Genomic DNA, 26321 nt, shown 5'->3' with positions numbered 1-26321 from the left:
AAGATTTGTTCTAGGGAAAATTCACTTTCATATCAAAAGCAATGATAAAAGTAGAGACTAAAAATTTGCCTTTCTTGCAAGTCACTTGTACTCTTTTCACCAATCCTTTTATAATTTTAAAAATGCTCATTTTTTAATTCGATTTCCTCTAAAAAAAATACAAAAATAAAAAATCTGACGCTTTTGCCGGTGTTGATATCTGTTTGACAGGTTGCCAATCTGCTGAGACTGTTCCACATTCCGCAAATCTCGCCGGCGTCGACGGCCAAGGCTCTGAGCGACAAGACCCGCTTCGACTACTTCGCGCGCACCGTCCCGCCGGACACGTTCCAGGCGATCGCGCTCGTGGACATCGTCAAGAGTCTGAACTGGTCGTACGTGAGCACCGTGTACTCGGAGGGCTCGTACGGCGAGTACGGCATCGAGGTGTTCCACAGGGAGGCGCAGGAGCGGAACGTGTGCATCGCGGCCGCCGAGAAAGTGCCGAGCGCTGCTGACGAACGAGTTTTTGAGTCCATCCTCGGCAAACTGCTTAAGAAGCAGAACGCCAAAGGGGTCGTGCTTTTCACCAGGGCCGAGGATGCGAGGTAATCCAAATATTTGAACGCCCCTCGTTATTTATTGCTCGGCAAATTTGACTAGCTGCGCCCTCTTGTTGTTTGAGCTTTGTATCTGTGCAAATGCATGCTTGACGAGTTAATCGAATCTGGGCGCCGACAAATCGTTCCTTCAAAGTTTCCCAACTCGCACCGGGTGGCTGATCGCTAATTAATTTCAAAGTTCAAAGGCGTATTTAAGCGAAAGCTGCCCAGACATTGTTTTCCGCAGGATAAGTTATAACGGTTGCTGATTGAAGTTGTTCTTTGGCTTCTTTGCTTCTGCGCAAGACGAGTATTTTTCATGAAATTAAACATTATCTTTAAATTTCATATGAAATAGGATAGCAGAACGTGACTAGAATTGTTCAGCCCTTTTCATAAATAATTTTATGTATCAAAACATCTGTTGTTGATGGCAGAGGCCTTTGTTAAACTCTTCAACTATAGAAAATTACAAGCTTTCCTCTCTTTGAAATTTAAAATTATTAATTAATAAAGCGAAGCCCCAATACAAGGGTCGTGTTCTTCCCCTGTATCAAGTGTAGCGGAAATTTTTGAAATTTGCCAGATGGTTAATCCCAGCATCTCTCCCGCGAATTTCTAATCACAGTTGAAAACCCAATATTGTATAAATAATTATAATTTCATTCTTTGTGGAGAGGAATTATGATCGGAAAGAGACGCGAGCGTAATTAATTAATATTCCAAGAAGCAGAGTTGAAATAAATGAGAGAGCAACACTCTCTGACATTTGAGCAGGTGGAGTCTTATATATGAAACTTGCTACTTGACGCGTCCCGAGCGTGTGAATTATTCAAACTGCTGGCTGATGTGTGTAGCGGAGAGAGAACGGGGGTGTGCGGCAATCGCCGAAAAGCACAATATTCGCGTCTTAAAAGCCTTCTCTCTTTTCGGGCGCAGAGACGGCGGCGAGACATGCAAATACATAATGCATCGCCCAGAGTACTCCATAATGGACCTCGTAATGGCGCACGGCGAAAGTTCACGGCCATTCACAGGGGTCTGTCGCTTCTTTTATCCGCTGCAAAAGCAGCCGAGAAGACGTGCGCGGCACTTTGCAAATTAAAATCGAAACATGGAGCCACGTTCTCGTCGCAGACTTTTCTCCGCAGCCATGTGTTTCTTCTACCATAATTTTTTTAATGGAAATAAAAATTATGAGGATGATGCTTCTCCATCATCAACGTGCATCTTTTGCAACTATTCTGCAAAATGCTGCTCTAGTGTCAGCTATAAATTGCTTTCTAAATTGTTTCTTAATCACTGAAGCTTCGATATTTCAATAATGCAACTCCATTTACGCGTTTACTTAATGATTACATACTTTAATGTTTCCTCGGCTTAATAAATATGGAGTGAATCAGATTCCTAGCTTCTCGTTAATTACTATGATATTGTTGGAAGAAACGAATTAGCATAAAGGGTTTAATCATGCAATATTTAGAGAAAAAAAATATATATAAGAATTTGATGAAAATAACAATAAAAATTAGAAGTGGATAAAATTTTAGAGTTTTAATTATTATTATTATTTTGCTTTTAACTATTTTTCTCTAATGTTTAATTCTCTGCAAACAAGTTAAATTTTAACAACAAAGTTACCACAAATTATTTATTACAAAACGGAACATTTTTATTGTTTACGTTTCGTCAACAGCTGAAATTAATTACTAATTATTTTCATTTGTCTGTGTAAACAACCAATTTTGATTCTTAGGGGTTTGCTGAGTGCTAGCAAAAGGATGCAAACTTCTTTGTACTGGATCGCGAGCGACGGCTGGGGCAAGCAGCAGAAGCTGGTCGAGTCTCTCGAAGAGGTGGCCGAAGGGGCAATTACGGTGGAGCTGCAGTCGGAGCACATGCCCGGTTTTGACGAGTACATGATGTCCCTGACGCCGGACAACAATCACCGCAACCCTTGGTTCGACGAGTACTGGCAGGTAAGTCCTTTTTTGCAAATTCAAAGGAAAAATAACTGACAAAAATCGTATGCCAAAGTGCGACGCAAATTCCCTCGCGGCTACACCATTTCGCGTTCGAAACGGAAAATCCTCCCCTCGGGACTTTGCATTGTGAAGCGAAATCATGTCTTTTGAGTTTTGGTCCCTCATATATATTTTGTAGACGCAGTTTGCCACGTGGGAGTCGCACTTTTTAAAAGTTTATATAAGTGCTGTATAAAAACGTACAAATTTATTTTCCCTGAGGACTTTTTTGTCTCCAATTTTTTGTCCTTCCCAAATACATTTTTTTTCTTCAAAAATTTAGGACACTTTTGGCTGCGTCCTGCCGCAGTACGCGAATGCAGAGAACATAGACGTGGAGATCTGCAGCTCCGACCTGCGGCTGTCGGAAAAGGTGGGCTACGAGCAAGAATCCAAGGTGCAGTTCGTGGTGGACGCCGTGTACGCCTTCGCCTACGCCCTGCACAACCTGCACAAGGACCTGTGCCGTTCCAAGGACAGGGTCTGCCATACCATGGCCCTGTATGACGGGGGAGACTTTTACAGAAACTACTTGCTCAACGTCGCCTTCACAGGTAAGAAAACAATTGAAATTTTGATGAAATAGAATTTCACACTGGAAATCCTTGACATTTTATAGTTTTATGAAGAAATATAATTTTATTTTACGTGCCTCTAATCAAATATTCCATAATTATTAGAGTTAGTTCCACAATTTTCTTTCATAAATTAAAAAAAAAAATCAAAACTTTAATGAAAAGCTTGAATTTTTAATTAATTTTACTTCTATTGTTTTTGCTTTACCATCAAAATTAAATTTAAGAATTAAATAAATACGCAAAAAAGTTTATATAAATGGCAGAAACTGTTACCAAGCTGTATTTTCTCGATCAAATGTTATCAATATAATATTTATTTATAAAATAAGAATGTTATGATTATTTTCTTGAAACATTTGACAAAAATTATTAACAAGACATTTTATGTTGCAATTAAAAATTATGCTGGTGTTATACATTTAGTTCATCTTTGCAATTAAAATTTTGGAAGGCAAAATCTCTCTTTAAATACGGAGACTAAAACGACCCTTTTCTTTTGAAACGCCGAACATCAAAGACGTACTTTTTGCTACTCTTTTTAGACCTTTGCAAGGTCAAAATCTCTGGTATGATTTTTTTTAAATTTTTCTCAAAGAGCCCTTTGTGATTCGCAGTTTGTTTCCAAGCAAGAAAATCTGACTGCAAGCACTGGAATTCGCTTTTTACACCCGCACTCGTACGTGCATATTGTTTCCGCGCGAATTCGCAATGTGTGTCAGCACGATCGGAATGCGCATTACTGCTCTCTTTGCATTCAAGTATGGGTGCCACGGCGCCGTTCTAGCGAAATGTTTGCGCCAGAGCGTTAACAAAGCGTTTTCGACTCGTTGCTTTCTCGCTTGCGCACTGTGTATGTACCAGACACGATAATTACTCTCATTGAACTGGTGCGCTCTCTCTCCAAGTTGGGCGCGCGAGGGCCACTCTCCGGGCTGCGGCAAAGCGATAGCTCGGAAAACGCCTGCAGGTGCACAGACAGTAGAGCCGCCCTGTAATTAATCTCCTCGCTGGTATGGTCGCAATAGGAATGCTTTGTTCGCAAATAATGCCTACTGGTCAATGCCAACCAACAATGCCCGAGACCGTTTTAACCCAAGTGGCCGCCAGCCTCTGTAATGCGTTGTTAAGGAGGAGCAATTCTAACATGCAAAGCTTCCTATTCAAACCATTGGAATTTAATTTTATTACAAAACGCATTCAACCCCTTTTAACACTAAAGTATAACATTTTATAAAATTATTCTAATAATTACAAGCACCAAACTATTTATTCCTAATTATTCGATCTTGAAAAGCAGTTTCCTGCAAATATATTCCAGAATTGAATTTTCATAAATTTTAAGCATGAGACGGGGAAAATCTTTCTAAAAGAATTTAAAAAATTCTCTTCCAAGTAAAATGAAAAGGAGACAGGAAAAATGTAGTCTATTGGAAATCTTTAATTGCAACAGAGGGACAGACGTTCGTTTTAATGAAATAATACAATTTCGTCAGACTTTGTAAGTAAATAGAGGCATCCTTGTTAATTCTATTTGAAGGGTTGATGACAAATATTTGCGAGAGGACACAATCCTCGTTTCCGATGTTGCATGGAAATTGAACCAGTCTGTAGCAGTGAGAATAAATATCAATCGGCTCCAACTCTCAATAGCAGTCGAGTTTGTCAGCTCTCGCTCTTCGTTGGTAATTTGATTTCCAACTAAATAGCTAATCAATTGGCGCGTTCTCGTTAGCCGGTGATGGAAATCAGAGAAGCCGCCCTATATATACTCTGCTTTTTGCGGCCGATGTCATTTGGACGTGGGCTCTCTCTCTCTCTGCTGTGTGTCAATTCGTTCTCCTCCAGCCTCTCTCTCTTCGTGGATGACGGCAGGCATGGTAATCAATTCCAATTATACGCCGGCAGTAATTATCAGTGTGAGAGAAGCCCGACCAGCTGCTCTGATGGCACAGAAAGAACACCGTAGGGGGTAGCTTGGGGGGCGCTGATTCAGAATTAAATTAACGTGGTGCTCTCGCACCCTTTCTTTTATTCGCACCAACCTTAAGCTGGATTAGGCAGGGCGAGTAAAAAAAGTGTCGGGATAAAGGAAATCCTCTCTCGCCGGCACTCGCTCTTTCTCTCACTGCTTTTTTATTTCATTTTAGCCTAATCTCCCCCCAGGACGGAACAAAAGTCGCACCTGCTGCTGCAGATAGATCTTTCTTTCTCTCCGTCTTCCAATTAAGCAAAAATTAAACGCGAGTTGCAGTAAATTGAATTTGCACTGACTTCATTTGCACGCTCGTTAATCTTGGCGCCGCGGGATTCCGCCTCTGCCTCGACTTTTCCCATCTCTGTGCAATTTTTTATTCGTTTCTGCGTCCGAGAATTATTGAGTCAATATTTGGGGCGTGTTTTAATATTCATGGAATGTACATAATATTGGCGGCCGTCTTATTTCTTTTCGAGTGCTGGTAAAGGTGCTGCCAAGTCGTGCATGTAGTTGCTGCGAAAGTTCCTATTTTTTTGCTGACAAACTTGATATTGAACTACGCAAAAAAGGCTCTCGCGAGCGAACAAAGTTGTAACTTATATGTGCCCAAAAACGAGGCTTTATAGAAGGGTGATTTTTTTTCATTTTTTAAACTTCCTTTCTTTAATCAATAAAATACCTTGGTGCAAAAACGTTTTCAAAAATTGAAATTTCATTTATGAATGGTTTTTTGGTACTCTAATAATTATTGAAAAATGATAGAATTCCATTTTTACTTTAGACTAAACAGATAAATATTTTTAGAAAGGAATTTGGATTGTTTTCCAGTTTTATATCTTTCAACTGATCACTGCAAGCTAGACATTGGAATTTTATAAACGGTGAAGTTTGTTATTAACAGAACTTTATTGAAGCAAATATTTGTTTGAAATTCATAATATTATTCCCTAATAGTTTGTCTCAGTTTGTCTGAAGCTTTTTTTTTTAGTTAAAAACTGATTGAGAATTTTGTACGTTCCGCGAAAAAAGAATTGTCGACCGCAGATTAGCATCTTTTGTTCTTTTGTTCTACCAACAAATCTTCCTTGCTTTTTTCACTTTATTCTTTTCATTAATTGAAATACGCAGCCGCGTCTCCGCTGTCCTATTGTGCGCGTCTCTTGGGCCTAACAACCGAATTAAAGGAACCGGAGAATTCTCAAGGAGTTTCTGCATGAAAGCGACCTTTGTGGGCGAAATTCCAAGGTGACGGGAAAACAAACGGCTTTTCCTGTCGTCGCCGCCGTCTTCTCCCGCTTGATGAATAATATGCGCTTCAGCGACAGAAAAGCCAAAATTGCGTCGCTTAACCCCTTAAATATCGTGTGTTTTGCGTTCCGCACGTCTTACTCTTAATTCCCGAGAGCGCCCGTTTCCACTTCCTGCCGTGTTTTTGCACAATGGGAATAATGCAGCCTTTGTTTGCGCCGATTATTTTATACGCACTGGCATACACGTGGCCCGTTTTTCGCTGCGGCCAAATATTTAATTCATCTTTCGCGATTTTCAGCAGGCCCTCGCCTCTCGTTAATGGCAATATAATCGAGTTAAATAAAGCCGGAGACGCTCCTTTCGACACACGAGAGAGCAGGGCGGTCTCGGAATTTATGGGCCGGCTGTTGGCCTGTAATTGAATTAAATTGAAAGCTTAGAGAGCGCGTGCGGTGGAATATAAAACGTAATTTATTTAATGGAAACGAAGACATGAATGCGTCTTTAATTGAAAACGTGAGCAAACACCCTGGGAAAATGGGCTTAAAGTGGCTATTGTCTGCAATTATTCGTGCGGAAATTAATCCTCTTATTTCAAACAAAAATGCGTCCATACTTCATGCCTCACAAGTAAATAAATTTGGGAAAATCTTTGGAAATAATATCTAAATAAAAATGTAAAAAAAGAATAAATTATTTTTCAGCCTTAAGCTTATTTTGATATTGTTTGAATTTATCGTGAAGATTATTTAATAGAAGTTTATCAACTTGAAATAAAATTTCAGAATTGTATTTTATGAAATGAAACTAGCAAAGTTATGAATGCAAAGCTTCTTAATCTTTTAAACTATATAATTTATAATAGTTCCTATCTTTTAATTATCTTTAATTTCCATCCCCAATTTTACTTGTTTCCAATCATAATAAATGAGAAAGTAAAATCCTTAAAATTCCTGAGCATAAATTTGTTGCTATTCTCATGGGACACTAGAATTTATAAAATTTCACAGGAAAAATCTTATCCAAATTAGATTCTCTACGAAAATCATACCTGCTTTCATCTTACCAGGCACTTATTTTCAATTTTCAGTTTCATTTTTATGTTTTTCCTGCAACTTTTTAAGGAGATTTTCATGGAAAAAGCTATAAATCAAACTGATGTATGGCCAAGAGTGGTGCACGTTTTTACGTCCGGGCAAATGCAATTTATGCATCGGATCAACCTGTTTTCGCGAGAGAGGATAAAGCTTTTCGCGATCCGCCACGGTGAGCTTGGTGCGATGCTTTTTAGCCTCACGCGCAAACCCACCAATTTTCATTAAAAAGCTTTTGCGCGCGACGCTGCTGCGAGGCGAGTAAATATTAATTAGAGTTGAAACGACTGGCCCCATTTTGTGACATTTAATTGCGGTTTGCACGTTCTGCCAGCATATAACGACACACTTCTCTTGGACAAGAGCGTTATTAACAATTATTTACTCGACTGCTTGATGTTATTTGTGCTTCGGCTAATTCGAACTGAAAATGTAAACTAGCGGAAAATTGTGCTCATGCACGGTGGGCGAGCAACACCATCAAGTGGGAATTTTTTTGGAGCAAAATGTTACCAAAAAAACTCTTTATGGCACGAAATTGCGCAGCATAAAATTATTTCAACCGTGAAATTGCCACTGTACAAAAATCACTCTAATTTATAATACCTGTAAAAAGATTTGAGCTCTTGATACATAATAAAAAATAAAAAAAATTGAACAAATGGTAGGAAACACTGCGCATTTTAATTTAAATAAAAATGTGTATTTAAAAGAAAAAAGTACTAAAACCTCTTAAATTTTAATTTATTGGAAAAGAAATTATAAATTATTTTATATATTTTGACTCGCATATATGCAGCTCATAAGAAAATAAAATTATAGAAGATGGAGTAAAAAATATTAAACTTAAATAGCTGTGAATTAAAAAAAAATATTTTATAAATTTTTATTATTGGGGAAAAAAAGAAAGTTTAATAATATTCCATTTTAAAATTTTAATATTTAAGTACCTACTTCATTTGGCCTTTGGCCTTGCTAATAGAAAGATATTGTTTGATCTGAAGCAAAGGAAACTTGTCCATTTTTTTTATACCTCAAAATTTTGATACTATTTCTTAATCAAATTTTGCAATTTTCAATCTCCACGTGATTTAGAAAAACTTTTTATCTTTTGCAGATTTGGCCAACAGCGAGGTAAAATTTGACAGCCAGGGCGACGGTTTGGCGCGCTACGACATCCTCAACTACCAAAAGCTGCCGAATACCTCTGGCTATCATTACAAGGTGAGCCGCCGTGCATTCACAACACAACCCCTTTGTTCTCGTGGGCAAGGGCTGTCGCGTTTCGGGCCTGAATGGAAAGCAAATTTCGTAATATGCTCGTGTTTGCCTCACAAATCTCCCCTTGCATTGAATATCACGGCAAATTGCAGTGTTTGACCGCAAGTCACGCTTTTCATGATGCAAACTCAATTTGTCCGTCATCACCACGCGCATAAATTCCCACAAAGCCGGCAAAATTGGATTCCAGGCTAAAGCGACACACTTTTTTCATATTCAATCAAAACGTGTTAATTAATTTTGTCAAAGAAAATTACACTCCTTTCATGCCAGCCCGTTTTTGAGACGTCTCTCCCGCGGCAAATACACGTTACGCGTTGTGGCGCGTGTCGCTAATTGGACTAGCTGTGTCATCATTAAATTAACCGCTTCAGGTCGTGGGCAAGTGGTTTCACTCTCTCGAGCTCAACATCGACGAACTCGTGTGGAACAGAGGCTTGGACGTCATTCCCACTTCAGCTTGCTCTCTGCCGTGCGCTGTCGGAATGATCAAAATGCAACAGGTAAAAAACTAAAACTAACAAAACTCTTTTAGTGGGATTATTCAGCCGACGAGCTCAAATAAAGCACTTATTTTTAATTGCTAGATTTAACTCTTTAACTTGCGGCTTTGTTAATACTTCAACTATGATTTTAAAAAAAAACAGCCATCTAAATTCGCTATTTTATTATTATCTAAAATTTGTATATTATTCTGTAACATAACAAAAACTTTTATTTGCAGGGTGACACTTGCTGCTGGATATGCGACAAGTGTGAAGAGTATGAGTTCGTGTACGACGAGTTCACGTGTCGAGACTGTGGGCCTGGCAGGTGGCCCTACCCGGACAAGCTGTCCTGCTTTGACCTGCCGCTGCAGTACATGCGCTGGGACAGCCTGTTCGCCATTGTGCCCGCCGCCATTTCCTGCCTCGGGATCATCCTAACCCTGGGTGTCATGATTCTGTTCATTCGCAACAACGACACACCTCTAGTAAGTGAACTGCATTTAATTTACAATACAAATTAAAATCATTAGATTAATTTTACAAAAAAAACTTTACCTTTACAAAAATTTTCTTTGTAAATAATTATAACTACAATTAACTACTTTAAATTTCAATTACATCCATTAAATTTTTATATTTTATGTAGTTCAAAATTAAGTTTATTGTTTTCCTACAAGGCAATCTCTGCCTATAACAAGATACATCATGCAAATATTCAAAAGTTATAAATATAAAAACTTCAAAATTGAAGGGGAAAAATGCACATAAATTCTCTTGAAAAGCTTTTTGGTAATTCTTTTCTAATTTGATATGAAATTTAAAAATTTATTTTCATTGTACAAGTTTGTATTTAAATTACTCTCAATGATTTTTTTAACTCCAAAAACTTCAGGTCAAAGCCTCAGGTCGTGAGTTGAGCTATTTGCTGCTGGCCGGCATCCTGCTGTGCTACCTGAACACTTTCGCCCTGCTGGTCAAGCCAACCACCGCCTCCTGCATCCTGCAACGCTTTGGGGTCGGCGGCGGCTTCTCCATCATATACGGGGCGCTGCTCACCAAGACAAACCGCATATCGAGAATATTCGACTCGGCCGCCAAGTCTGCAAAGCGGCCCGACTTCATAAGCCCCAAATCGCAACTGATCATCACCTGCACCTTCATAGGCGTTCAGGTGAATGAAATGTATTGCTAAGCCCTTAATTATTACGATGATTATAATGTAAATTGTTTGATTTTCATTACTAATAGAGCACTTGATGTTTGAGTTCCCCGGCCGAACTAGGCTTACTTGCTATTTGTGTTTGGCAGAAGTGCATAATGTGCATATTAGGGCAGAGTTGAGAGAGTGTGTGCATAATTAATTATTAGATTTTGCCTTAGTTGCAAATACATTAAACTTTCTAAACAAGTCCATGCGTGTTGCAACTAACTACAAACACATTAGAAAATTAAACTTGTCTGTCGACTCTGCTCTCAGAAAAGTTACTTTCACATAAATTACACATTGATTGAATCTTGTATTTGTTTTGAACAAAATCTCTATGGACTGCAAATACTCGCTTTTGAATAATTTATTTTCTTTTGCTTTCCCTTGTGATATTAAATATTTGACTTTCCTTAACAAATAATAAATTGGGAAATTAAGCTTTCATATTTTCCAAAACAAATATAAACTCCGACCAATTTTCTAACAAAGTTTTTGTCCTCAAGCAAATCAATACCAAAGAACATAGAAACGCTTTTCATTTTGGTTTTGCAAACTTCGAGTAATGAAACTGCTTCTTGGTGTAACCGCAGGTGCTGTTCACGGCGGTGTGGTTGCTGGTGGAGACGCCTGGCACCAGGCACTACTACCCCGACCGCACGCAGGTCATCCTCAAATGCAAGATCCACGACTCGTCCTTCCTTATCTCGCAGGTATACAACATGTTGCTCATCACGATTTGCACCGTGTACGCGGTCAAGACCAGGAAGATACCGGAGAACTTTAACGAGTCCAAATTCATTGGCTTCACAATGTACACCACTTGCATCATCTGGCTTGCGTTCATTCCAATCTACTTTGGAACCGGCAATTCGTATGAGGTAAATTTTTAATACAAAAAAATCTTTTCTTTATTTGATTGAAAGAAATATAGATTGCGAATTGTTGGCTGGTGCCAAAATTATATTTTTATTTCAAAAATTTAGAGAAAATAAAAAATCATGCCAAATATTGATAAAAGTCCAAACTGTTCCAGATTCAAGTGACTACACTCTGCGTAGCCATCAGCCTGAGTGCTTCAGTAGCTTTAGTATGTCTGTACTCGCCAAAGATTTATATCATCGTCTTCCACCCGGACAAAAATGTCAGGAAACTCACAATGAACAGTGCAACTTACAGGAAAGCGCCTACCAGTAGCACTTCGGCAAATCACGCCGAAACTTTCTTGTGATTAACTCAATCAAAAATCGAGGTTTGTTTGAGCGATCCTTAAATTTGATTGAATCGACAAGTTTCTGGCAGCTGCCGGACGTGCTTACGGACAAAATAATTAAAAGAAATTTGAATTAAGAAAGCACTTCCGGCCTGCGTGGAGCTCTTTAATTTATATACAATTAAGAAAATGCTCAAAGTATTGTTCCACTAGGGATATGGGCATAAATCGCGCCTGGTGCGTTTTATGAAAATAATTCAATTCTAGCCAAAATCCTAAGTGTGCGCCTGTGAAATGCACTATGAACTATGAAGGATGTAATCAGAGAGATTGAGTGAGCCAGCCCGTCACAGGCCTCATTTGTGTATATGTGTGCATATGCGTCTTGTGCCATAATAAGAGATTATAATTTTCCTCCTGACATTGTAGCCAGTTGAAAAATTCTAAATTACGTGTAGATTAACGCGATCCCGTTGGGGATGGTGAAAGTTAATCTTTTGTTTTCCAAGTAGTGTTAATTTTTGTTGGGACTGACAGCGGATTTTAGAAATGTGCTCAAAGTCTTATTTTAATCTTTCTTAAGTCACTGCCAGAGGCAAATTAAAAAAAGCTCTTTCTAACCAGTTTGGCTAGTCAAGTTTTTAATTTCCTCAAAACTGAATAATTTTGAATCAGAGAAAGAAACAATCAGTAGATTATTTCTAAATTTTAATTTTTAGTAATTCCAATTTTGTGAGAATGAATAAAGCAAATGAACGCGAATCTTATTTATTTTGTACGCTGTGAACGTTAATGAGAGAGCAAAAATATTTTTGTCTTCAATCAACATCCTCCAAATAAAAATTTGCGCGTGTATATTAAAGACTGAATGTGTATCGATTCCATTAAACGGTGCGCTGCTGCTTAAAAAACGACAATTATTGAATTTCATCAATTGTTGCTGTGATTTTGAGATTAAGTTTTTCTCGTCTCTTGCTCGTTTTGTCGTGCGTGCATCTCCGTTCTGATCTAATGAATTCAGACGATATTATTATATTCGTGCAAGAGTACATAAAAAGTTTAATGTACAAACTAGCTTTTTAAAGCAAAAAATTAATCATTCCCAACCGAAATTAACTCAAATGTTACACCCACACTAAACAGGCAAATTCAGCCCACTCTGAATCACCTCCTGAAACTGAGCCTTCAGATTGGTCCAGCGGAGGCTGAATTTCGATATTGTACTACTTATATTAAATATCGCTCTCTCGCTCTCTCTCTCTCTCTTGCTCGTTGATTAATGGCAGTTGAATGTTTTTTAACTAAGTCGGTGTTTAAAATTTTAAGAGGATGAGAGTGTAAATGCTGCGATGGGCACATGTCGTGGGAAACAAAATACATATCAGCAACAGGGACTATCTTATTGACTAAGAAGCAAGCGAATACGAAAGTGTATGCATACCTTTGACGGACGTATGTATATTTCTATCCAGAAGACAACTTGTGAAAAATAAGAATGAAATCAATCTTGATCTATATTCGTTCAGATATCAACCAAGCAAACGGAGAAATAAATAAAGAACCTCTCAATTATAAAATGCGAGGAATATCTATCAAAAAGTGCGAAAAATGAAATATATATATCAAATTATATATCAAAAAAGAGATTTCTTGCATAGGCCGTGGATTATTATGTGAATTTTTTTTATACAGAGAGCTCTTAATACCAAAGATTACGTTCCATGCGTTTTATTGAAAATTCATTGATGTATAATTAATTAATGTGTATTTTTAATTTTTCAAGAAAATTTTCAATTACGTCAGAGAGATTCTCAATCTAGAGAAACACTGTGTATCTGCCTGCAATAAAAATTAATATTTCTATGTCATAAAAAAAGATAAAAATTTGCTGTTGGCTGTTCTCTGTGAACTCAAACTTGCACTGTAAGCGTAGGACATTCTGTAAAAAAATCTTATTACATTTATCTTTCACACAAAAGAGCTCTCTTGTTGTTGATTTAAATTATTGATTGTTTAATAAATTATTATTTACAGAAACAATTGTCTCTTTAATTAAAATTATTCTACCTTTCATAAAAGCTGAAAATTTAGGAAGATTAAAAAATCTGCTTTTCAAACTGCAAAGTTTTCAGATTCTTTTTTAATAAATTATTATTGTTAGTGAGGAGATTTTCTTAAAAAATGAAAGCTAAATAATGTCCATGTTTTTATATATTTAACCAGCATGATGTGGAAAAACAGAGATAGGACACACAATTGCAACATGATTGTCAATATATAAATAACTGTATGCGTAGATCTTTTAATACCGTACATTGATCAATTATAATGACTCTTGTCACCATTTTAGATTGGAAAATTTTGCTTTTAATATTTAATCATTAATTTTTGTCAAAGTTCAGAACAAGTTTTTGGCACATCTATAGTCCAAGTGATGGTATAAAAATTACATCATAACAATTGCTTAACGAATATTTTGTTTGATTTTTCAATTTTCAGAGAACCTTTTCTTCTGTATCCTGATGCAACTCAGGAGGAATAGCGTTTACCCAACAAGTACTCGTAATAATTTCAAGAATTTCTCTCATAACGTGCATTTACATAGACAGCAAAGTTACAAATTCCAAATTGACACCAAGATGCGCGTGACAAAATTTTCAATATAGACTTGAAACAGTAATACATGTTTGAAAACATTTCTTTCATTTTCCTCTCGGTCGATAACAATTTCTAGATAATATTCTCTTGAAAAAGGTACAATATTTTTATCAGTTACAAAATATTTTAAATTAATCATACGTTGAAAACGTTGTTAAATTGAGGAACTGAATGTAAGTATTGAACAGGAGAGTTAAGTGCCGAGGAAATGTCGCTTCATTAAAATTTTATATAATATATATAATTCTGGAAAGTGGCTTCAAATGGCATTAATTTTTGTTTAAATTTAAATTCATAAAAATTTTAGCCTAGTGAATTTGTTAAGCCTTAGTTAAAGATTTCCTTTGCGTGTTAATCTCTTTTCTTTTGGCACTATAAGGCGAAGTGTTTGGTTTTACTTTGAGTCAAAAATGCTAAATCTGCTCTCAAAATTTTGAAGTTTAGGTTCTAATAATATACAATAGTAAATATGAACGCTTTGGCAAAAGGACATCAAATCTCGGGGCGAAACGTGTTTCAAATTTGCTCTCTCATTTTCAAAATGGGCCCAAAAGGTAGCCAAGATCACTAATCTTTTAGTGCCGCTTCAAGTTCCTCAACTTGGACCAAGAAGTGCGAGTCAGACTAAACCACTACAGAGAAATTGGTTCGTTTGTCATTCATATCTCAATTCTTTTAGGCAGGATTTCAGGTGGACTTGTGGAAGGAATAGTGCGTGAGATTAAGTGTGCGGTGAGCAGTGCCGCCGCGTGTCGGTCCGCTCTTTATATTTTTGAAAAAGTTCCAAATTTGCATTGAAAAGCGGAACCGACGGGCGGTCACAACGCGTCTAACGCTCACAGAAAATGTGACCACTTTACAGATGTTGACAGATTATATTCGAACAATCCACAATGGAAACCATCAATCAACATTGTTCTCTCGCGGGTCACGTCAAAAACTCGAATCATTTTTCATTTCCGTCTAGCTGGGAATCGTTTACAATTATAAATTTTTGAATCCATCAATCACAATAATAATCAATAGAATACATACCGAGTCCGTGTGAATCTTTTTTTTTATGTGTGTGTCACAATATACAGTATGAAAAAAGGCACTTTTCATTCAAGTATAAAAACACCGTTTTAAATATCTTATACATCCCTAACTAGCCGCAGAGTTCGTTTCTCACCGGCCGGCTGACGAAGAGTCTTTCTCACAATCACATTTGATTTCACCTTAGATGAACACAACCAGTGCAGAGAATTGCTTCAAATAAGATGCAGAGCAGTGGTAAACAATGAAAAAGTAGTACTTTCTCTCGCAACAACAGAAGTATAAAAAATTATCGAGTCGCGCGCGCACTGTCCGAAGCAGCAACCTAGCACGACAAACTAGCGCCCGCTCTTGATGCTATAAGTCTTCAGTGTTCTGCTGCCGGAAGGACAAGGGCCGGCCGTGCCGCTCCTGCAGCAACAACTTGTGCGCCGCCCTGTCCATCTCCTCCTGCGTCATCTCCAACGCCTCCTGCATCTCTTTCGAGGCGTTGCGCACAAATTCGGGGTCGCAGTATTTCCCCAGACCCTGCTCAGCTAAAACCTGTTGAAAAGATTTAAAATTTTTAATTTGAGAAAAAAATTGAAATTTGGAATAAAACAACTATTTGAACTATTAGATTGAAATATTATAATTTTGGAAACTTACACGTCCAACCAAACTCTCTGCAGAGCCAATGACTCCGAAGTTTGGTCTCCTTTCAGCTGGGCTTCCTGGAAGAGAATGAGACAGTCTCTCAGTGGACAGGCTGGCGCTGGAGTCGCGATGCTGGGACTCTGTTGGACATGCGGTTAGTCAGAAAACAAGCCAAACACACAAACTCTGGGTTAATATCAAAGAGCAACCAGCACAGAGGGAGAAGATCTATTACAAGAATGTTTCCGAGGACAAAACTATAAAATACAGACTTGGCAGGTTGCACAATATTAAATTGCTGAGACATGTATTCGGACCAAATTTATTTGTAAAAATCAAAATTACTGCAAAATTAACTATAAAGCTACCAAAATTTTAACTAAAAACTCCTTTAAATAATTGATCAAAATATTCTACAATTTATTTGTTCAAATTTTATTTATCTGAAACAAACTGAAAATTCTGCGTTTTTTTTTTTGAGCTCTAATTATTGAGCGTACCCCTTCCGTGGAATGACGCTCTGTAGGTCAAGGGTGAGGGGTAGCGCGAGGAGAGCCGCTGGTCGATGGTAGCCTGCGAGGAGCGGCGTCTCACAGGTGCCTCTTCCGGCGCGAACCCGGCCACAGCCATGGCCTGCGTTTGGGCCAGTTTGAGGCCGCCGGCGATGCGGCTGAAAGGCTCGCCGCCCTCACTTTGCTGGCGTCCAATGCAGCCCAGCCGGAAGGAGCCGCTTATGCGCGACAGGTGGCGCCGCGGGGGCGGCGTTGGCGGCGTCACCTCGGGACTGTGATCCTCCATGCTGTTGCGCAAAACGCATGCAAATCGTGCACAATTAGTAAAAATGGGATTTTCAAAAATTGAACTGATGTAATAAAAGAATTTAATTTTTTATTATTTAAAAGTTGTAGAAGCCAAGAAGAAATTGGATAAATTTTTGCCTCGATCGCATTTTTCTTCATCTCTCGAGCAACAGTAATTATTGTTAATCAAACTAGATCTACTTTTGTCAACGTATAATATTATTGTTAAGAGGAAGGTAAAACTCTCACAGCAAAACTCATGGGTTCGGAAAACTTATTGTTACATCTCATTGTCAGGCTTCCACTCGAAAACCGCTGATCTTACCGTAATTATTGGATGGGTGTATAAACTGCCCACCACTGCGTAACAATTTAAAAATTAACCAAAAATAAAGTGTATGTATGCAACCTGCTGCATGCCAACGTGCAGCCAGTTGCATACGTTGGAATTTTGAAGTTTTGAATCAGTTTGAATAAATTTTTGCTTACTCGACTATTGTGTATCTATTTTCTGGATCTCCGTTCGACACTTTGAATCTCCTGGAAGGGATGTCCTCGTCCCTGAAAACTGCGTTGTCGCCAACGGATATCGAGCTAGAAATATGTTTTTAATAATTCATTTATTTCACATTTTCCTAAATTTTTACCTCCCCTTGTGAGGGATCAAGTTGTTAATTAGATTGTTCATTCCCGCATTGATATTTTGCGAGATGTCTTTCTGGAACGAGTTGAGCGGCTGCAACTCGACTGAATTTGTTGGAGACACCTGCGAGCGAATAATCTTTCAATATATCTTTTTACACTTTCTAGAAATAAAAAACTTTAGAGAAATAATGAATGGCGAAGCAAAATTTTCATCCAGAGAATTATTTTGCAGACTTAGTTTTGACAGCACCAAAGTTATAGCAGCATAATTTTAAATTTTTTATACCATCGAATTGTGCCTTATTAGAAGCAAAATCATGCTGTGCTCTCTTGTAAGTTTTTAATACTACAATTATACTAAATTTTTTAAATTAATTCTATATTGCTAAAAAAATGAAAGAATTGTGTTTATTGCGTAAATAAAAAGTAATGAGTAGTAAATAAAATTAGCTAGAACATGGAACATGATGTTTTTGAACAAGATAAAATTCTACAGAGGTGCAGAGAGAAAATTTTGGAAAAGCTAAAGAATGTGCATTTCAGTAGAAAGGTCGACAATGAAGGGCAGGCAAAATATCATGCAATGCTATTAAGCAACTATGTAAATGCAAAAACAGACAAGAGTGTATAATGAGAGTTTTGAAGGTAATATACCTTTCTAAGGTTTCTTCCTGGTACATCCAAATGATTAATCTGCAAGAAGGGAATCGTACATACAACAATGAAGGCTTTCTACACACCAAAGACGTAGCTTGAGAAAAGAGAACTTTCAGGAAAGAACACTTAGCAAATTTTCAGAAGTGGCATTATTATTTAATTAATTGGTCAATATGTGGGGCGAAAATTCAATGAACACAGGGGTATCACAAATTTATTAAAATCTCAAGTAAATATTCAGTTTGAAAATATATTCTCATAAAAATGACGGATAGAGAGAAAGAGGCGCGATCAAGGGGCGTCAAAGAACAAGTCAGGGTCACTGGTGGGAAATTGAGTGCTTTTTCTACATGCAATTGTGCTTGTGATTCTGTGGAAAGAAATCAATTTATAGTTCTTACCTTTGGTTGAGCGTTTTTCATAGATCGAGCTCGGAATGAATTGTGGCCTCTCCTCATGGAAGACCAAACACTTCCAAAAAGCGAGTGATTTCGCTGAAAATAATTTAATTTAATATTATCCTAATCAAAATTAATTCTAAATTACCCTGTGCATGGGCTCAGGATTATCATCTATCAGCTCTTCAAGGTTGCCAGAGATGGCCCTCTTCAATTCGGGTCCAGCATCATGAAGAGTGCGCAGACCAGCCTAAAATTTAGAATTTCAATTAAATTTATTTTGAAATAATGATTTAAAAAATAAAACGCACCTGCAGAGTAACAGTGTTGAGGGACTCTTTATCCCCTCCTTGATTTTCTTCCGCCTTTCGTTTCTTGAATCTTCTGAAATAATCTTGTATGAGGAATGTTGCGTAGAATTTACCGACCGTGACTTCGTCATCAACTAAAAATATCAGATCATTAGTGAAGAAGTGCATAAATTATATTCAGAATTATTAACCTCCAGGTGGTGGTACCACTTGATCAAGTAACTTCGGGTTCGTCCTTTTCCAAATTTTCTTGATCACTGCGCGCAACTCGCCGTTGGCGTCGTCGATGTTGCCTTCAGTTTTTATTCGGAGGGACGTCCGTACCACAGCAAATAGTGTTGCGTTGAACAATACCGTTCCGTCACTGTTCAGTGGCATATTCATGGACACCAGACGCTGAAATTGCATTCAAAATTTTAATATATATTATTTTCATATTTTAATTTATTATGGAATGAAATCATAAAAAAGTTAATTTTATTGAAGAATCCTATTATTATAAACATGATGGTTGAAAAATATTTAAATTAAAATTAAAGAAAATTGGAAATTTGAATAAAAAGAATTGTTTTCAAAGTTTTTTCCCTAATTTAATTTTAGACAAAATATTAAAAAAATCTAATGTCAATATTTAGTAGGATCAAAATTGATTAAAAAAACTTGAATATTTTCAATATTTCTAAAAGTATAAAATGTTTTGAAATTCAATCTATAAATAAATTCATAATTTTTTTAATGTAAATGTAATTTTTAGTAAACATATGAATATTAATTTATTTCTCATCAGCCTTCTTCGCAGATCACTTGAAATCAATTTATAAATTTTTAATTAATTTTAATACCTTGCAGGCCACTCTATGAGGACACAATTTGCCGAATCCGAGAGGCGGCGAAATCTTCCTCAACAGAGTAACAACGTCGAGATGTTTGATTCTCCCTTTGGCGTCAGGGTCGTATTCGCTCCACAGGCGGATGAACTCGTCAAGGTGGTGAGGGCCGAGGATGGACCAATCTCTGGTCAGGTAGTCAAAGTTGTCCATGATGACGGCCACAAACAAGTTGATGATCTGCAAAAAGTAGGGAGAGTGAAACTTCCACTTCCCCTGCCTCCCTAAATCTCCCCCCACTTTTGCCAGCCGATGTGATTTAGTTTGTTTACTTTTTTTGTCAGTGACATTGTTGTTGTTTTGCGAGGTGTTTTTCGTGTGATTTTGCTTACCAAAAAGGAGCAAAGGACGTAGAAAGAGATGAAGTACGGAAAGGCGATGCTGGAGCCGCAGTCGTGATAGGAGGTCACGTCGTCAGCCCGCAGGTCGCAGCGGACTTCGCCAGGACGCGACGAACAGTCCATCATGATGTCCTGCCAGGCCTCACCTGCGACGGAATTCGCCGTTAAAGGTCAGTTTGAATGCAAAATTTTGTAAATCATACCTGTCGCCGATCGAAAAAGAACCAAAACCGCCTGCGGAAACGTTTGGAAATTGTTGTTTCTGTGGATGGCCGTTTCCGAGTCCAACGCAATTTTGCCAAACATCTGTCAGAATATCAAAGAAATTTTGCATTAAGAACATTGCCTTTGGTGACGCAAAAATTTAAAACGGTTATCTCAATAGAACTTAAATTATGAATTTGATTTTAAATTTATTGAAAAGGGAAATGTTAGTCTTTTGTTTTTTACATTTATTATTCCAAAATGGGGGCTAAATTTTACATTATAATTTTCCAAAAAACACCAAAAAGAGTTAATAAAATTGAAATAAACCATTTAAATAATACTTTTTAATCTATTTTTAATGATTTTTTGTTTCATTTTATTTATTTTTTTATTGATTTTTTATTTCTATAGTTTAATAATTAATTCAGGGCAGTGTTTTTTTATCCAAATTTTTTAATATTCGTTCATTTTTATTTTTATTAACTATTTCAGATCAGTGTTTAGGAATACTCATTCTTTTTTAAAATAAATTTTAATTTGAAATCCACTTTAATTAACTTAAATTTGCAAGATGTTATTCTTCAAGATTATTCATAACAAAGAAATTAAATTTAAATCGACACTTGCCTGCATGCCAATGACTGCGTAGATGAAAAAGAGCATGACGATGAGCAAGGCGACGTAGGGCAGCGCTTGGAAGGACTTGATGAATGTCCAAAGCAGCGTCCTGATGCCCTCACCTCTGCTCAGAAGTTTGACTAATCGCATGACACGAAAGAGTCGGAAAAAGTTGATCGAGATGATGTTGGTGCCCGGCTGCAAATTTCAGTCGAAATTACTTTTCAATCCTAACAAATTAAATATCCAGATTTGCATATATAGAGGGCAGGGAGACTATTTCTGCAAGAGTTAGTTACATTCGGTACAGTAAGAGGTGCGATGTTGTTTTTTACTCTCTCGAGATGGTAATGTATAAAAATATTGGAGACAAATCACTATTTAAATTAGTTTTTGCTAGCTTTAGCAGTCATGCCTTTATGTGTTAAAAAGAAACTCCAGCATTATTAGCAGCGATACGAATAATAATCCAACAGGGGGAAAGGGTTTTGTACAAAAGATTTCTGCTAATAATAATCGCTCTGCAACTCCGAGATTGCTCGGTAAACAATCACATTAGTCAATTTTATAGACAAAACATTATGTGATGTGAAAATATGATTAATTTTTACAGGTGTGTGCGTATTTACGGAGTTAGAATAAATATATATCTGCCTATCTAAGTGAAAAAAATAAAATATGTATAGTTGAGTCGTGGAGAAAAAATCACGTAAAAATAAGAAAAAATTTAAACAAAATCTGCGCTAGAAAATTATAAATATATATAATATGGTTTATAGAAGTAGAACGCACCACAAACCTTTTGCATTTTTGTCGGGGTCTGAGACGAAAAGTTTTTATTAATAGTTTGAGACAGAGATTGAAATTTATTTAATTTTCGCAGTGGTGGTGGTGTTGGTTGGAAGACATGGAATAAAACGAATGTTAGTTATAATAACGTCAACATAAAGAGTACACGAAACAAGAAAACATCGAAAATTAAAATTTCATCAACATGAGTTGTATATAAATTTAATTAAAAGCGTCTGTTCCTATTTATATATCATTTAAATTATTCAAAATTAGGCCAAATAATTGATCTTGATATTATAAAATTTTGACACCTGTAGTTAAAATTATTTCAAATAAATCTGTCCTAAAATCAAAATACTCACGTTCACTTCCGAGTACACGATATCAATAAAACTGCCCAACACGATGATGAAATCGAACACGTTCCACGCGTCTCCGAAGTAGTTCTGCGGAATCAATTTAAGGAAATGTTCAGGAAAAAATTAATCACAATTATACTTTAAATCGGAAAGCGGCCAATTTGAAGACAAACTCCATGGCGAAGACTGCCGTGAAAATCATGTTCAGCACGTCCAGAGCGTCCGTGTAGTACTGAGGCTGGTGATAAAACTTCATCGCCAAAGTGATGGTGTTTATCATGATTAGTATGAAGATCGTGTACTCGAAGGGCTGCGACGTGACGAACCACCATATTTTGTATTGGACTCGATGTTTTGGAATGTATCGCCGCACTGGCTTTGCCTTTAGCGCAAATTCTATGCAGTTACGCTGAAATATTAATTTTTTTTTATAATAAAAGGTCTTAAAGAGGTACACCGGTAATTATTATTTTTATAAAAAACAAAATTTCATGACCAACAGCAAAATCGTGATAAAAAAATTCGCAATCCCTGAGCTTCAAACTAGAGCTTGATCGCAGGTTAAACTTTTCGCGCCAAATGAATTTGAACCTCAAGGGAAGATAGTCCTGATTGCGACATCACTCAATTAGGCTAAAATAGCCAAAATTCTTAAAGACTTGTACCGAGGCTCAAATTCTTTAGGCGCGAAAACGCAATTCCCGATTATTAAGGGAGAAAATTTTCCAGTAGTTGCTATTTTTTTACAATAATTTTGACCGTTTTTCACACTACAGAGTAAAAATTTACTTCCCTTTAAGAACTAAATCTATGTCTTTTTTTACTTTTGAATTTGAGCTATTTTAATATTTTAAATCTTCACCTGATTTTTATCTAATTCACAATTCTTGTACTCTTGCTCTCCCTCGTTCTGGAACGTGACAATGACGAAACCTACGAAGATGTTGACCATGAAGAAGGCAATGATGATGATGTAGATAATATAGTAAATCGCCACAATCGGCCGAAAGTTGTGGATTGGTCCGTAGTCCTCTGTGTTTGAGTCGATTGACGCGTACAAGAGGCTAATAAAAAAAAGAAACAATTTATTTTATTTGAATTTTAAGCGGAAAAAATACCCAGGCCAGCCTTCAAACGTCGACACCGTGAACAACGTTAGCATGGCTTTGGAAACATCATCAAAATGGAAAACGTTTCTGGACCACGTCCGATTCCGTACTTCCGGTTTGTTTATATCGCCTCCTTCAAATATTAGGTAATTGCCACTGTAAATAAATAAAAATTAATTGAATTAAAAATTAAATATAATCAACAAGGAAACATCAATAATTTTTGTCAATTGAGATTTTTATATTGAAATTGAGATTAATTTTTTTCAACTCACTGGCATTCCGTTTCAGTCATTTTCGAGGCGTCAGAGCAGCTAAAGAATTTTCCCTGCAAAAGAATATTAATAAGTACACTGGCCAAACATATCTTTATTCTATACATTTCAATATTGTGTGCAAAAATTGCCATTTTACTTGTCGCGCTCGCAGACCTTTCGGTCGTGCGAACACTTTCCAAGTCAAAACGACCCGTTTTGCGATACATTTCTCATCGGAATTCGCAAACCAACACCAAATTTAATGAAAAGATGCACAAGTGAGAAAACGACACACGCATTCGCCACGGACAAAAAGCGTCAGCGAGCATGCTTGCGACAACAGACACGCACGTGCTGAATATCTTACGCAAATTAGGGCTTTTACAAATTACTTTGCAGCAGGTGTGTACACAGCCATGAGAATAGCAAGAAGGATGAAGAGCCTAACTACCGCAACTAGATATATGAGTTTTTGATTAATCGACGCGAAATTCGCACTTAATAGGTCAATATGATGAATGGAAAAATAAAATGTATTATATTAAATCCAACTCTACTGTACGAGAAAGTCAACCTATATAATTATGTGTGTATGTAGTCGTGATTTCAAATGAGAGCGAGTCCGGGTTTATGATGAACAACGATATAGTGACAGAGTGAGGAAAATCAAGTGTATGACCGAGAGATTCCAGGGAAATCAAGGAGGTGTATAGATTATGATTTTGATGTATATATGGTACAAAATTAAAAAACAAACAGTAAAAATCATCTGGACACTGTTGGTTTTGGTAAAAATAGTATGGATTTTGAAGTAAAAAATCGAGAGAGAAAAAAATATATATATATGGAATATATAACCAGTAAAAGTGTACTAAAAATAATAATAACGAGAGAATTTCGGGCGAGTGTTTGAATTAATTACCTTAAAAAGTTGGACTCCTATCACGGCGAACATGAACTGAAGGAGGTATGTAACCAACATAATATTGCCAATGGTCCTAATGGCAACTAGTACACATTTCACTACATACTGAATATATAAAATCAAAATTAAAATCCAGTCAGTCAAGAAACAGGAGAGAGAGTTATATATATATGTGTTTGTTTGGAAAACCGATTATTTTGTGGGCGAGAGATATATCATATGGTTTAGTCACTGTGACAGAAGGGGGTAGGGGTGAATAAAAAATGAAATTAAAAATAAAACCAATCAAATTATATTATTCGTGCCCTCTTTTTGCGATTACGAGAACTTCTTGCCAAATGCACCTTTGAAGATAATATATATATTACATGATCAAGAACTAAAAGATTATATATAATAGAGATGAAGAAAAAGACCAGCAGCTTTACAGTAAATGTCAGAACTCATGAGATTATTCCAACTCTATGAGACAAAAGAAAAGTTAGGCCCTGCGGACTACCAGCACACATATGTAAGCTTGGGTTGAGACGCGCGGCGACTGCAAAATAATGGAATAAGAATGCTTTTAGAAAGGAAGTCTGGTCCTTAGTCACTGTTTATTTACAGAGCGTCCATTTGGATTAATTAATAACAACAATTTATTTACTGAATGGAAATCATTAATTAGCCGGCACGAGTTGCAACGAGCCGTTTGCAATTTACAGCATTTTTTTTTAATTATGGTGTCTGCTGGGTATATATATTTAAAAATTTCTTGAAGTAAGTCTTTTTCGTTTCTAATAAGACTAAAATTTTTGCTATTTATTTATTTAAACCAGGCCTATTCTAGGGAAGTTTAAAAATAATTTAATTATAAAATTTCCTACTTTATTTATGGAAGGGATTTAATTTTCCCAGACTACTATATGAATGGATGATTGATGATTTAGTAGCGAAAAGATGATTAATATTTACGAATGCAGAAGAGAATTTGTTGAAAATTTTAATTGTTTGATTGCAATAATGAAATATGGCCCTAATTCAACAGGTGGCCTCTGATTTTAATAAAACGTGAACTGATAGGAAAGCTTCAGAGAAATGAACAGAATGAACTTGAGTGTCAAAGAATGCGCTTGAAAGAAAATAGCAATACATGTAAATGTAATGTACAAAAAGAAAGTAGCGTGTGATGGGTTTGAAAACTCTCTCTCACTGCTGTCAAAAATTATTAAAATTAAAGTGTGTGTTTCCGACACAGTCGAGATATCCTGAAATTTTATTTCAATGAATCTATGGAGAAGCCACTCGAGTATATAAAAAAAGAATACTTGATTCTCATGCTCTATCTCTAATCGGACAAGAAGAAGTAGTGGACTAGCTGTTTTTGCCCAAAACGATATAATTATATGAAAGTTGCAAAGAGAGACACATACAATATGAAAATTATAATTCATTGTTCTCCTACGATCTATTTAGTTCGCTAGTCGATCTGAATAAAAATTTAGCTTTTTTAAATTATGAGACACGTGAACAGATATTTTTGTAATATGTCATAAAAAATGAGAGACGCACAGTAATTTGCAATTTTATGGTCTCCCAGAGTGAAAAAGATATATATAATGAGTTGTGACAGTCACATGCAAGATTATTGTCTCAAACGCTCATTAGAGAGGTGAAGAAGAACACTTCACACACTGACATTAATCATGGCAATCAATATTTTGAGAGAAATTCCACGAAGAAATCGTTAAACAGGGCTGTTATCAATTTTACTTAATTTAAATTTGGTAATTTAATATATCGACTTCTAATTTTGATTTCTAAGCCCCGTTTAACTACACTCAAAAACACCAAAAGTCGCAAAAAAATAACGCAAAATCCATCAACAGATATATGAAATTATTCTGTGAGGAAAAGGTCAATCAAGGAGATAATTATTAATTATATGAATTCCAAAAGAATTTACTCGAGGTGGAGAGTAAAAGTAATTAATCTAAAGGCGGTAATTAACACACAAG

General features: G+C 36.6%; 2 protein-coding genes across 15 annotated transcripts in view; one reads left to right on the top strand and one right to left on the bottom strand.

The window, feature by feature from the left end:
- The window catches only part of LOC132205920 (metabotropic glutamate receptor), a 57009-nt gene extending 43314 nt beyond the window's left edge, over nucleotides 1–13695 (top strand). For 3 of the 4 annotated variants that reach the window (XM_059635307.1, XM_059635304.1, XM_059635306.1), the window contains exons 4-12: nucleotides 211–587; nucleotides 2338–2560; nucleotides 2889–3159; nucleotides 8621–8727; nucleotides 9159–9287; nucleotides 9509–9757; nucleotides 10165–10443; nucleotides 11070–11357; nucleotides 11498–13695. In XM_059635307.1, coding sequence (XP_059491290.1) covers nucleotides 211–587; nucleotides 2338–2560; nucleotides 2889–3159; nucleotides 8621–8727; nucleotides 9159–9287; nucleotides 9509–9757; nucleotides 10165–10443; nucleotides 11070–11357; nucleotides 11498–11707 — 2133 coding nt within the window. In that variant the 3' untranslated portion in view covers nucleotides 11708–13695. The remainder of the gene's footprint in view (nucleotides 1–210; nucleotides 588–2337; nucleotides 2561–2888; nucleotides 3160–8620; nucleotides 8728–9158; nucleotides 9288–9508; nucleotides 9758–10164; nucleotides 10444–11069; nucleotides 11358–11497) is intronic. The other variant, XM_059635308.1, reaches the window with a different exon arrangement.
- Nucleotides 13696–13882: 187 nt separating this feature from the next.
- The window catches only part of LOC132193266 (muscle calcium channel subunit alpha-1), a 46539-nt gene continuing 34100 nt past the window's right edge, over nucleotides 13883–26321 (bottom strand). For 4 of the 11 annotated variants that reach the window (XM_059613853.1, XM_059613844.1, XM_059613847.1 and 1 more), the window contains 20 exons: nucleotides 23418–23470; nucleotides 23152–23298; nucleotides 22896–23097; nucleotides 22173–22442; nucleotides 22037–22120; nucleotides 21682–21702; nucleotides 20892–21080; nucleotides 20261–20363; nucleotides 20049–20203; nucleotides 19672–19896; nucleotides 19021–19225; nucleotides 18830–18963; nucleotides 18667–18768; nucleotides 18522–18614; nucleotides 18118–18156; nucleotides 17466–17584; nucleotides 17308–17412; nucleotides 16519–16817; nucleotides 16031–16158; nucleotides 13883–15925 (listed from right to left, as the gene is read on the bottom strand). In XM_059613853.1, coding sequence (XP_059469836.1) covers nucleotides 15740–15925; nucleotides 16031–16158; nucleotides 16519–16817; nucleotides 17308–17412; nucleotides 17466–17584; nucleotides 18118–18156; nucleotides 18522–18614; nucleotides 18667–18768; nucleotides 18830–18963; nucleotides 19021–19225; nucleotides 19672–19896; nucleotides 20049–20203; nucleotides 20261–20363; nucleotides 20892–21080; nucleotides 21682–21702; nucleotides 22037–22120; nucleotides 22173–22442; nucleotides 22896–23097; nucleotides 23152–23298; nucleotides 23418–23470 — 2859 coding nt within the window. In that variant the 3' untranslated portion in view covers nucleotides 13883–15739. Of the gene's footprint in view, nucleotides 15926–16030; nucleotides 16159–16518; nucleotides 16818–17143; nucleotides 17179–17307; nucleotides 17413–17465; nucleotides 17585–18117; nucleotides 18157–18521; nucleotides 18615–18666; nucleotides 18769–18829; nucleotides 18964–19020; nucleotides 19226–19671; nucleotides 19897–20048; nucleotides 20204–20260; nucleotides 20364–20891; nucleotides 21081–21681; nucleotides 21703–22036; nucleotides 22121–22172; nucleotides 22443–22895; nucleotides 23098–23151; nucleotides 23299–23417; nucleotides 23471–24321; nucleotides 24430–26321 lie in introns of all 11 variants that reach the window. The other 7 variants (XM_059613845.1, XM_059613848.1, XM_059613849.1 and 4 more) reach the window with 5 other exon arrangements.

This window comes from Neocloeon triangulifer, unplaced genomic scaffold, assembly GCF_031216515.1.
Source record: "Neocloeon triangulifer isolate White Clay Creek 2 clone unplaced genomic scaffold, ASM3121651v1 ptg000003l, whole genome shotgun sequence".
NCBI lineage: Eukaryota > Metazoa > Arthropoda > Insecta > Ephemeroptera > Baetidae > Neocloeon > Neocloeon triangulifer.
Note: the sequence above shows the minus strand (reverse complement) of the source record. Positions and strands in the feature narration are given on the sequence as shown.